Below are 13,449 nucleotides of genomic sequence, written 5' to 3' on the forward strand. Positions count from 1 at the left end.
ATGGTTTGGAGGAGTTTACTCTGCAGGCATGCCATAAAAAAACCACATAGGCGCAGCTTAGCTCCACCATTATTTTACTCTGATGTTTGTAAAACTAGCTCCACCACCGCATTTCCTACATTTCTTTCAATTCATTCTTTTGATCACAGCTATGGCTTCACTACCTTCGTGTCGCATGAATGCCTGAACTCCATCTCGTCCTTCTCTAGACACCTTCATTCTACTGCACTAACTAGACCAAATAATTTGGAATATGACCCTGAAGTTAGTTCGAAGGTGGAGGACGAGGAGGCAGATGTAGCAAAAAATGAGTTTCTGTCACGGTTTGTGTGGATAATGCGTAAGAAGCTCGTTGAAGCTTATCCAGCCTCTGATAAGCAAACAATTGATGGCATGCTATTGATCATCGTTGGCAAGGTTGTGTCAGAGTTGGAAAAGGGTGGGTTGCAGCCGATAATGAATTCGGCGGTCTCTGCTTCACTACTCCTGATCGGTGTAATGAAATAGAGTACTACAGAATATGTTTACAGAGAACACACACACACAAATGGAATTTGCGAGATTTTAGTGAGGATTTGTGGAGAACAGTCTGGGAAGTGAGCAATATGGTGTTGGCTGATATGAATAAGGAACGGAAGAAGGAAAGGATCAAGGTTTTTTTGCAGTCCGGAGAAGTTAAGGAGATGTGCAGGTTTGCTGGCGAAATTGGTGTTCGTGGGACTTTGCTTAGAGAGCTTAGATTCAAATGGGCATGTGAGAAAATGGAGGAACATGAGTTTTATGAGAGTTTGGATCGCCTGAGGAAAGAGGCACAACCTGAAGAAACTGTGAGAACAGATAGCGAGAAGGTTGATGCTGTTGGGGAGACGTCTAAGACTGTTACTCTCCCCAAGAGGCGGGGGAAGATAAACTACAAGATACATGGGCTCAATCTCTCTGATCCTAAGTGGGCAGAAGTTGCTGACAGAATTCACGAGGCAGAGGAACTCATTTGGCCGCCTGAGCCAAAACTTGTATCTGGGAAAGCCAAACTTATCACTGATAAAATTATTTCATTAAATGAGATGGATGATCCGTCTTCATTGATAGCTGAGTGGGTAGAGATTCATCAACCTAGCAGGATAGACTGGGTTAACTTACTTGACAAATTGAAAGAGAAGAAAATTCCGTTGTACTTAAAGGTACGCAAATAGTTCTAGTGTAGCTATGGATTATGGAACTTTGTGAGGTAAATGGATTGTATGGTATAAATCTATCCAGAGGCTTCTACTGATTATTTGGAGAGAGCAATATTCAATTCTAAGTGCATGACTTCTTTGCTTGATGAGGGAATTTTCTGTTGTTTTTTCAACATTAGAGTATCTCAAACTATAGGCATCAATTTGTTCTTTCCATTAGCATGGAGAAATTTGAACTAGCAATGATATAACAGTAGTAGGAAGATGTTGGAGGAATCAGGTACAGAAGGTTGTTTTTTATTTTTTTTGTGTTATTGCAGTTGTCCGCCAGTTTTTAGTTGACTAGATTTGTGGTATTACATTGCAGATTATAAAGGTCTTTATTTTCTTACTTTCATCACTTTGGCACCAATTTTATATTCCATTTTCCAATTTGGCTTCTCAATCTGGAAGACATGTTTTAACTTGACTATGGCTAGCACAAATCATGTTTTTATGTGGGGATCTTCCCAAAACTAGGGCCACTCGGGTGGAATCTTATGGTTGGGATTGGAATGTGCATTGCTTTGTTTTTTGATGTCCAAACTGGTAGTGGTAGTGGTACTGTGGTAGATCTATTCTTCACCATCCTGCTTCCCACCTAACAACTCAACACCTTTGTTTTTTTTTTTTTTGGGTAGGAGATATGTTTTGTTTGTTCCTTCCATCTCTGGTTAACAAAGCTTCTTTAGAGTGTCCAAGAATTTCACATGTAATTTTATGCTGCTTGAGGTGCTAAGAATGTTTATTAATAAATCCCTCACCACAACGAATTTATTTGGGAAAATATAATTTTTGGTTCCTCTGTTTATGTGGTCAACTTGGGTTAAGGTTCCTATGGTTTATTCGTTGAGGAATCAATCTTTAAAATTATGATAAACTTTTGTCACAATCCTTGGAGATGACACGTTGCTGATGCGGCAGTTATGTTTTGTAACAATAGGATTTTGACCTAAGTTGACCAAAACTTGGAGACTGATTCCTTAATGAGAAAGCTACTAGGACCTTGATCCAAGTTGACCTTAACTATAGGAACTAAAAACTTTTTTTTTTTCCCAATTAATTTTCTTGGGTAATGATTTGAGCAGCTGTAATTTGGGTAGATTATCAATTAAATAGAAATGATGATTCGTGTCCCACAAAATTCTGAGGTTTTATGATTACATGAATATTTTATTTTGCTAATGCAGATGAAACTAGGAAGATACTTGTATATGCAGCTTATGAAATAAAAGAACCTTTATGTATTACTTGGATATATTTTTAAAGTGAACAAATTTTAATCCGGAATGAACCCAATGTTACTCTGGTCTATGGATTTAGCTATTTTAATCAAATTTTATACTTGTAGGTATCAGAAATCGCATTGACAGAAAAGTCTTTCCAAACAAATATCCGGGATTATTCTAAGCTTATTAGTGTCTATGCTGAAGAGAGCAGGTATGATGATACTGAGAGGATTCTCAAGAAGATGAGTGAAAATGGTTTTCTTCCAGATGCTATAATAGCCAATACGTTGATTCACATGTATGCCAAGGCGGGTAATTTTGATCGCGCAAAAGAAGCATTTGAAAGCTTGAGAAGCCAAGGTGTCCAACCAGACATGAAAATATATAATGCGATGATTATGTCATATGTAAATGCTGGCCAACCTAAGATGGGTGAGATTCTATTGAGGGAACTGGAGACAGGAGAAGTGAAACCCTCTTATGAAATATACCTTGCATTGTTCCGATCATTTGCTCATCTTGGAGATGTTAATGGAGCTTTACGAATTTCAACATCTATGCAATTTGCAGGATTTCAGGCCACAATGGAGACCTGTACATTGCTTGTTGAGGCATACGAGCGTGCAGACAACCCTGATATGGCTAGAACTAGCTTTGACTACATGATAAAAGTTGGATTTAAGCCTGCTGACAGGGTTACTGCTAGCATGATATCGGCTTATGAGAGGAAAAATTTATTGGACAAGGCACTAAATCTTCTTTTGAAGCTAGAGCAGGATGGGTTTAAGCCTGGGATTGCCACTAACACTGTTCTTGTGGACTGGTTCGCAAAGATGCAGCTTGTTGATGAGGCCGAACAACTTTTGGGGAAAATTGCTCAGCAGGGCGAGGCTCCTCCTTTAAAAATTCAAGTGAGTCTTTGTGATATGTACGCAAGGTTAGGAAATGAGAAAAAGGCCCTTCAAGCTCTGGGAGTTCTCGAGGCTAGAAAGGATCAATTAAGACAAGATGAGTTTGAGAGAATTATAAGAAGTCTCCTTTCGGGTGGGTTTGTGCAGCATGCTCGAAGAATACGAGGAATAATGGAGGCACAGGGATTTACTCCGTCACAGCCACTTGAAATGGCTTTTAGGGGAGCTGATCGTGGCGGCAGAAGGCCAGTTTTGAGATAGTTCAGTTGTGTTGGGAATGTTCTCTTTCTGGTCTCTTAGTGATCAACCGATGCGATAGCTTGTCATGGAAGCAACTGGATGCTCGAATAGTCGCAGCATGTAGCCAACAAAGATTTGAGTTTTAAATTGTCAGATGACCAGTTTCTTAACCGGCTCATGTCAATGTTGCTGTTGTTAGTGGTTACATGCTCGAGTGTTCAGAGGAACACCACCCCTCCTTCTCTTCTTTTCATCTCTTTATTATTCTCTTGTTAGGTTGCTCGTTTTGTAGCACATTAATGGGACAGGCAATATCTTCCAAATAAGCATTTTTGTTGGCATGTTGATCCTGGTCTGTCATGTATTTCTAATCCTATAGAGAGTGGAGTTCGTATTAGTGCGCACATCTGTGACAAATATTGCATTTAGAAGCTTCTTATAACACACTAACCCCAGTTGAAGAGGATCTGGCGGTTTCACATTCTTTTATTCTACAATGTGCTGTTTGTCTGTGGTCTGACACTATTGTTGTTGTCAAGTGTATCAAGTATTTGGCATTATATTTTGACATTTGTATTTTAGGAAGCGCTTTGGTGGATGAAACAGGTTTCAAATAAAGAAGATAATTACTAAAAAATGTCAATGACAAGGTGGCGATTGAAATTTGTTATTTTCTGTTCTGAAAGTTATCATTGCAAGATATTTAGCTGTCATGAGATTTTTTTGCGAATATGTTCTCTTCATGGGTTTCATTGTAATTTTTCTTTTTCTTCCCTATCCTAGAGGCAATGGGCAGCGGAGCACTCAACTATTTTTTCAATACATGAGTATGCATATAGAAAATGACAATTTTATAAAAACTGGATCGATTATCAAACTCATCTGATTGGGGTAATAATTAAATTGTAGCCGAACTATTTGTAATTAAGTTAATATAATTTTTACTTATATGATAAAAATTATATAAGAAATTAAAATTATTTGACATTTACGAAATTATTAATAATAATTTTAGAACCCTTATTTTTAAAAGAAATTAAAATTATTTGACATTAATGAAATTATTAATAATAATTTTAGAACCCTTATTTTTAAAATTATCGTTAATTAAAGCCTCTGCAATCAAGCAATTTTTAGAGTCATATTAGAACTGAATGAAAAAGATAAAGTATGAAAGAAACTAAGAAAGTATACATAGATAATTGGAATAACATAAATTAAAAATATCCTCTCACATATGCAAAAACAAATGGGAAAATTGGTAAAAAATTTCTGTTCAAAAATTTAATTGGCTAAAAAAGCATGAATTTAAGCAAATATAACTATGATTCGTGAGTGTAACATATCTTCTACTATGTGCAACATAGCATCAATAATATATAACAATCATCAATATAAAATTATTTGCACATAGCGGTAAATATGTTGCATAAAGTAGAATATATATTGTAGTTATAGATCATCCTTGGACGGGTTCAAATTTAAGTTTTTTTTTGTCAATTAAATTTTCAGACACGGATATTTTACCAAAATTTCGGAAACAGTTCTGGAGATAAACCAAAAGGACAAAGATCAAGGGTTAAAAAGAAAAAAAGAAAAAAAAGACCAAGCGTTGGGTTGGGATGTAGGCTAATTAGTTGCCAAGTCTAGTGAGCCTACAGTTACGCTTACTACTCAAAGTTTAATTAATTTTAATGATATTAATTGTTTAGGTTATCAAAAAAGATTAAGTCTAACGGAAAGGGTTAACACTCTACATGGCAAACCAAGATTCGAATTCTCACAAGAGGAGATTAACATTTAGTGTCTGACGATATCCAGCAGGAAAAAAGAGAAGTGTTTGGGTTTTTTTCCCCCTCCCTTCTTTTTATGAGCTGGTTCAAAGTTTGGAAATGGTTTCTTTGCGGAATTGTCCAATTCTACGTGGTTTAATACGTTTTTAACCGATTACTCTGATTTTTGACCAGTCAATTTTAGGCCAAGGACCAAACCGATGCTTATTGGTTTAATTAGCTGGTCCCATTCAGAAAATAGAGTTGACATTCATTATCTTAACAATAGATTGTATTACATTTTCTGTGTTTTTTCGCTATCAAATTTTTCATTTAAGCATGACAAATATAATTTTTTTATAATAGTGTAATAGAAGTATATTTTTAAATATCATCTTTACTTTAATTTTTTTTTGTTTCTTTTATATTTGAATATATTTTTTCATATGGGATTAAAATTTAGAAATATATTAATTCACCTGGGTTGGATAAAGATCAACTCGCATGGTGCTTTGTCGGGGCAGGACTAGTGAGTTGCGGAGGCGTGCGGTGTGGAACGAGGAAGGTGAGTGAATTTATGGCTTTGCCTAAGGTTTAGGTTATTATGGCTTCATACTTGTCATTTTATATTTAGGAATTATTATTTTTAGATAAATTGTAAAAATAATCTCATTTTTTGTATTAAAAAATTATTAGTATTCTCAACTTTAGATTTGTTATTTTACTATCAGGATTTATTTTTCCTATGTGAATTGTGGGAAAATGTGTTTCCTGTTGTGAAGGAAAAAAAAGAAAAAAAAAATGCTTCCTTCCTTTTTGAACTTGTTATTTTTAAATATCAGTCCACAAAAAAAAACTTGTTATTTTCAAGTAAAGATTTGAACGTTTATGCTGACACTATGGCGAAATATGGTTTGAAGCTCAATCTGAAAGCAGGATTTGGGAGGAAGTTCTAGTTGTGCGAGTTCAATTCGAAAGGCATAAGGAGGCTGTTTCGTGTTTGGATGTTGGTGAGGATCAGTGGTGGGCAAATTACAATCAAGTCCTAAAAAAGGGAATAATTATTAAAAAGTCTAATAATATCATAAGCAACTTATAATGACAAGTTGCAGAGTAGATAATGACAACCTCTAAGACATATTTTGCAATTTTTTTTTATTTTTTAAAACTTCATTGTAATTTTTCCATTAGTAATGGCTGAGTTTTTTGGGCATTTGGCTTCTTTTAGTACCCAAAAACAAAAAAAATCTAAATTAATGTTAATTAATATATCATAAAGTCTAGTTTCTTCTGTAACTTATAATTCTTTTTTATACAAAAAAGTTAACATAACATTTCTGGTTTAGTTCAAAGGTTTCCAACAAATTAAAAGCAACTAGAAGTAGATGACATTACTTAGAGTGAAAACAGACCATACTAGATCAAACAAACTGGAACTTGTAATGAAAGCCTAGAGCCTAAGCTTGTATACTGCCCTTTTTTTTTTTTTTAGGCTCAAGTTTGAGCCTTCAAAAGGTGTGGTTAGACCAAAAACCTTTTTAAGGACTTTAAAAAGGTTTAAAGAAATTAGGTCTGCTTGTGTAGACTTTGAGATCTACACCTCATTAAGCTTCTACAATATTATTAAATTAAACATTTTATACCAGAAAAAACTTAATTCATATAATTTAATAAATCTAAATAAAAATTAACTCAGAGAGTTATTATTTGAAATCTAAATTATAGAAAATGGTCTCACTAATAATACTATAAAAAAGAACACAAAAATACAATATAATCAAATTAAAAAAAAAAAAGAATATCTTTGCAAAGACATCTGGTTGCCTACAATCATTCCATTGCAACTATGCAAGTTTGCGGGGCAACCTGAAGGTAAGTCTCCAATGGAGATGAAAATTATCATGGCATACCAAGGATAATAGTACTACTATTAGTAACTCACGTTCTGTATTCACTCATCTCATTAAGTGCACAATTATACATGGGATCAATTTATCATTAGCAAACAGAGAAACATATATATTATTTCAAATAATGAAAATTTTTAAAGAATATTTTATAACAATGATCCCGTCATGAAGGTGTTCAAATAACGTTTTCAAAACTTCTCTTCAAATCCCGAGCATAATTTTTTTTTTAAAATTAAAACTGCAATGCAGAGTAACATAACTATAAATAACACATTTGTTCAATAAAAAAAGCGAAACTATTCCTCGAAGAAGTAAAATGTTAAACACTAAATAAGTAAGATTGAAAATGATAAAATTTAAAGGAACCACCTTGATAAACTAAATTATGAAAATAATACCATTTTTTTTTCTAAATCTTAAGCTTTTGTGAATAGTTTTTCAGCATTTGTTATTTTCTATATTAGACATGTCATCGGCAACTAATTTGTGAAAATAATGTCAATTTTTGCTAAAACTTATGTTATTATTAATAACTTTTCAATACTTATTATTTCTTGTACTAAATTTATTAATTGAGAATTAAATTGTGAAAATTAATGCCTCCAGCCATAAAATATCGCTTAAACTGTTTAATATTTATGCGCGTATGTTCCTACAGGTATAGCAGAAAGCGTTTATCGTTTATCAACCTGAGCGATCGTCTCCTTTAATTTTCCGAGCGGTCGAAAGAAAATTCAGGAATTCTAGTATCTACTTATCATGCATCTATATATAATTCGAACAATCAATGTTCCAGATTTGGCTCTCGATCGCAGCAGGTCAAACCCGCAAATCAACTCTTCCATTAACAATGAACACTTCTGCTTCTTCTTCGAACTTGTTTTGCATATTCAACAATTTTACTAAATCATTACACACATACTTCTATATATAATTCATGAACCAGGTGCTGATAGATGTCATAGTCAAGTTGAACAGAGAAATACTGACGAAGAAAATAATGAGAAAAAACCGATCTTGATTAATAAGGAAGATCGAACTAACGCCATAGTTAAATGTTGATACAAAAGGCAGAAGTGTAAAGGTATTGATTATTATTTTTGGGGGGGGGGGGCAATGAAGCACTATAGCACCCGAAGTCTTGCATGTTTATAGATTGCAGGCGAAAGAGAAGAATGAAGAGCGGGAGAGGAAGAGAAAAAGGAAAGAGGAGAAGAAGGAGGTATTTTGATCTTCTTCCTAACATTTTATAATTTATGTTTAAGATCAGGTCTATAACAGTAATTTTGTTGATTCAAGCACCCATTTCATAATTTTATAATTCGAGAGTCTTTATTTGTAATTTTTTCTACATTTGTCTCCATGTAGCATTTTTCTTTCTTTCATTTTGGTTTTGGCTTTTCAAATTTTAAGCTATAGGTTTTAGTTCCTCTAGGGGCACAACGGTCCAATTTTTATTAAATTATAGGGATCAATTTTTTAAATGTAAAGAAACTGGAGAGGCTAAAACTCATAATTTAAAACTTGAGGGATTAAAACTAAAATAGAGAGACACTTTAGGGACCAAAAATCATATTGACCTAAAAATCTAATATATTCTTTTATATCTAAAAGTACCTAGGTGTTATATATATAAATTATATATAACCATGAGGCTGGCAAAAATATATACTCTTATGGTCCTTAATATAAGACTCATTTAACTAATTTGATTAGATTAAGAAATTAGGTAAGTTAGTTAATTATAGGAAATGTGACATGTTTTTCCTAAAACACCATAATCATCTTTCTTAATACCCCTTCTCCCTCTTCTATTTGATTATAGTTGTGAGAGTATCAATAGGGGTAATTTAGAAAAAAAATTAATAAATATGAGAAATGAGTCTTATATTTAGAATCAAAACTAACTCAATAATTGGGTCTTATTTTAAGGACTGGAGGAATATACACACACAGATAACCATAAGTCCTTTGATCTAGAGAGAAATTGCTCAACTTCCAAATTTGATGATATAATTCAAATAAAATGTCACACGCACCACATTCAAATCCGTCGCAAAATGGGTGTCTCGCTTCTTATGCATCTAGATTCCCTTGGCATTCTATCTTTTTTTCCTCTTTAACTTCCTTCTACACTACTCTTAGATTAAAAAAATTGGATAATTCAGATGTAATATCTATAAAATATTATTACAATATAAATAAATTTAAACTATTAAAATTTAACCTGGACACATTGGTGAGAAAAAAATCTGGACAATTTATACCAATAGTACCAAAAAAATTAATTTATAAAATATGTTAATAATAGTTTTATAAAACATTACATCCGAATCATCCATTATTTAAGAGCGGAGAAGGGATTTGAGGAGAAAAGGAGAAAAAGTATGCTAAGATGATCCAAATTAGCTTTATCTAGTCTTTTCATCGATTTAAAAATCAAAATATAGTCATTTGACTCTATTCATAAGGCCCTTTTGATATATTTCATTAAATTTAAGAAAGATATTAAATTTTGTTAACTTTATCTTAAATTTTAATAATTTTTAATTTTATCCCTACTTGATATACACACAATATACAGAAAAGTCAATAATCTAAGAAAAAAATGTACATTCATATATAAATTTAGTAAGACAACTTATCTTAAGGACAAAAGCATCTTCTCCCTCTTTCTGTCACATAAGAGGAATACAGAAATAGAAAAGGAAACAAGTTGCGGGGGTTAATCAAGGAAGCAGAGAAAGAAAACAAGTTGTTCAAGTAAATCACACCATTATTCGTCCTAGTCATCCTTACATAACCATTTAATTACTCATAAAAATTAGACTTGTACACCAAATTAAAATACGTCTCAAAATGTATAAAACAAAAAGAAAGGTCTTAAAATGGGCATCTTGCTTCTTTTCGTATGTTGAGTATTCACTTCAAAAAATCTCTACGTAAAAAGGAAATCAAAGAAACATAACTAAGAAATGGAAGAAGCTGCAGGAGTACTAAATTATCAATTGTTTAATTCTGAGTCATTCATATCTGTTGGAATCATCAACTTTCATTACTCAAAAAAGATCAGAATCATAAATAAACATTGGACTTAGAAATTGAAAGGACAAAATATTGAGAAGCTTGAATGTTAAAGGTATGAAGCGATTAATGATTGGGTTAAGGTGCAAATTCATCCCAAAAGTTTTTACTCAGGAGCACTGAGTACTTAAAAGGTTTTTAATTACAAATTTGCTCCAAAAATTTAAAATTGTAGTAATATTTTCTTTATTATTAAAAAACTAACACTGACTATTAAAATAGTGATGTTGACTGTCAATATTTTTAACTGTAGAGGGTAATATTGTTATGATTTCAAACTTTCAGGGGCAAATTTGTATTTAAAAAAAGCTTTCAGATGCCTAGCTCTCCCAAATAAAAATTTTCAGGCCAAATTTATACCTTAATCTTTAGTAGTAAAGGAAATATCTTGACGTGAAGATTAATCTCTCGTTAAATGAAAGAATTCTGGGGTGCTAATTAACCTAAAATAAGACTCCTAATTTATGACAACTTTTGATTACGTATGTGGCACGTCCTCCGATGGAATATGATTCAGAAGCTTTAATGATTTTGTGCCACAACAAGCAAACGACTCCTTCCATACGCAATGTATTATTTTCAAGCAATAGACAGACAGATCCTTCTCTGTGTTCATTTCAACTAGTTTCAAGAGTCAATTGCCATGTGATTCTATAAATAATCGAAATATGAGACCTTATAGTTCTTATATGCCTATTACCACTTAACTATCATCAGTGTTCCCATGGCCGCGATTACTACAACTCCTTTCACAGAAAACCAGCCAAATGTTGAGCTTGAGAACAAAGCTGAAGAAGAAGAATGTGAAGAATTTAGCCAAGAATGTAAGAGCTTGCTTCGTTCTCTTCCCAAAGAGAAGGGTTGGAGTGTCCCTTACATTTATCTATATCAAGACATTTGGTTTTCACCAGCTCGAATCCAAGCCATATACACTTTTCAAAAGCAATTCCAAGCAAAAGATAGTGATATTGTTATATCTTCCTTACCAAAAGCTGGCACTACTTGGTTGAAAGCCCTTGTTTTTGCCATAGTAAGTCGCAATCGCTTCTCTCCTTTACAAAAGAACCATCCTTTACTCATCTCCAATGCCCATGATCTTGTGCCTTACTTTGAGTTCCATCTTTATGTGAAAGAGAAGAATCCAGATCTCTCTAACTTGCCTGAACCAAGACTTTTCAGCACGCATGTTTCATTTCATTCTTTGCCTGATTCAATTTCCAAGTCCAAATGCAAGATAATCTACATATGTCGTAACCCCTTTGACAATTTCGTATCTCTGTGGTTTTTCAAGAATGCAATTGCAGCATCAACATCACTCAGATTATCTTGGGAAGAAGCATTAGAGAGGTATTCCCAGGGAATCAATGAGTTTGGACCATTTTGGACCAATATTTTGGGTTATTGGAGAGAAAGCATAGAGACACCAGACAAGGTTCTGTTTTTAAAGTATGAAGATTTGAAAGGAGATATCAAGTACCACTTGAAAAGAATTGCTGAGTTCTTGAATTGCCCATTTGACTCGGAGGAGGAAGACAATGGTGCTATTGAAAGCATTATTGAGCTGTGTAGCTTTGAGAAGATGAAGGAATTGGAAGTGAACAAGACTGGAAAAATATTGGACAAGTATGAAAACAAGGTCTTCTTTAGGAAAGGTGAGGTAGGTGATTGGGTTAATCATTTTAAACCGTGGATGGTAGAGAAATTGTCCAAAGTGGTAGAAGAGAAGTTGGGTAGATCTCGTTTATCCTTTTAATTGCTCTCTTCAACCATTTAGACTATATAAGCCCATAATAATATATCGTCCTGCAGAGAATATATATCAAGTTCTTCACTTTTATTTCGATAACGGGCTAAGTTTCTCGCCTGGTATTTTAACGACACGTTCTCCATCTTCACAAAAGGTTCTAGTGTGTCATGTGTACTTAAGGAGAGTTATACTTTAGAGCACCTGAAGAGAAATAGAAACCTTGAATAAATTGTGTGTCATATTGTTTTCTAGTGATGAGATCAACCTTCCGGTTTCTCTCCTTTTGTATTGGTTTAAAAATTAAGGTGTTCATGTACTAATCCTTATATATTCATTTACATCCATTCTGCATATATTGCATCTATATCATTAATTTGAAGGACACATGTTTCTCATATTAATTGACATCAGATGCAAATCAAATCAATATTAATCTGTAATATGTTTTTATTAAATCCAATTGTTATGAGGGGGAAAAAAAGAAGGCAAAAACCGAAGAGAGAAGAATACAAGATCTAAGAATGGAAGTTTCAGGTGGGCCAAAAAAAAAAAAAGAGTGGCAGTTTCAGAATTCAACAAAAAAATAACACCCCACGCTGCCTCTATTGATCGTGGAACATAATTGTTCCCACCCTTCCTCTTATTTATTTTTATTATTCTCTTAAATAATGCCTAACCTTCAGCAAAATATAGAAATGGGACTGGGCTTATTAAGGTATTAACTTAGACTCGTTTAGTTTCTGATGGCACGCACAGATGACTTTTGTGCATATTCAGGCTTCCATGTTGTTGAACCACCTTATTTTGATGATAAGAAAACTGAAGGAAAATCTTTTCCCCCCTATTTTGCAGGGTTAGTAAAATCATAATTACATTGTATCAAGGCTGGAAGATCTCAAGAGAAGACAAGAGCTTATATAGTTTAGTCTTTTAAAAATTGAAAGTTAATATGTCTGTAAAACTTCATAAATGCTTCAATTTGATTATTCCAAATTTTCTGTGTGCTTAACGTGTTAACCTTCTTCACTATCGTGTTAACTAATGCTTGAACTCATGTTCCTTTCTTCTTAACTGGAACTTTCTTTATATAAACTCAGAGTCTTTCTTCTTGCATTTTCTAAATATTAGCTGGCAAATCACATTCTAAAATGACAAAGACAGAGAAAAAGAAAATGATCGAAGAAGCGATGGAGTCCCCTCCTCTGCATCCTCTTCCCAGCGACATCTGTATAGTCAACAGATAGAGTAATATGAGATCCCAACGATGCGGAGGCGTCGATTACGATGGCAATGAAGCAAGCAAGAATGCGAAAGAGTTGTAAGTGGTTAGATCGGAGAT

At 33.5% G+C, this 13,449-nt stretch overlaps 2 protein-coding genes across 2 annotated transcripts; both read left to right on the forward strand.

The window, feature by feature from the left end:
• Positions 1 to 3,699, forward strand: LOC114754405 (protein NUCLEAR FUSION DEFECTIVE 5, mitochondrial-like). The gene is made up of 3 exons (XM_028943172.1): positions 1 to 493; positions 562 to 1,181; positions 2,569 to 3,699. Exons 1-3 carry the CDS (start codon positions 1 to 3, stop codon positions 3,616 to 3,618), a joined length of 2,163 nt encoding a protein of 720 aa, XP_028799005.1. The 3' UTR covers positions 3,619 to 3,699.
• Positions 3,700 to 11,087: 7,388 nt separating this feature from the next.
• Positions 11,088 to 12,116, forward strand: LOC114754406 (cytosolic sulfotransferase 15-like). The gene has a single exon (XM_028943173.1). It carries the CDS (start codon positions 11,088 to 11,090, stop codon positions 12,114 to 12,116), a length of 1,029 nt encoding a protein of 342 aa, XP_028799006.1.
• The last annotated feature ends 1,333 nt before the right edge of the window (positions 12,117 to 13,449 follow it).

This window comes from Neltuma alba, unplaced genomic scaffold (genome assembly GCF_004799145.2).
Source record: "Neltuma alba isolate B1F8T4 unplaced genomic scaffold, ASM479914v2 tig00010134_pilon, whole genome shotgun sequence".
In the NCBI taxonomy this organism is placed as follows: domain Eukaryota; kingdom Viridiplantae; phylum Streptophyta; class Magnoliopsida; order Fabales; family Fabaceae; genus Neltuma; species Neltuma alba.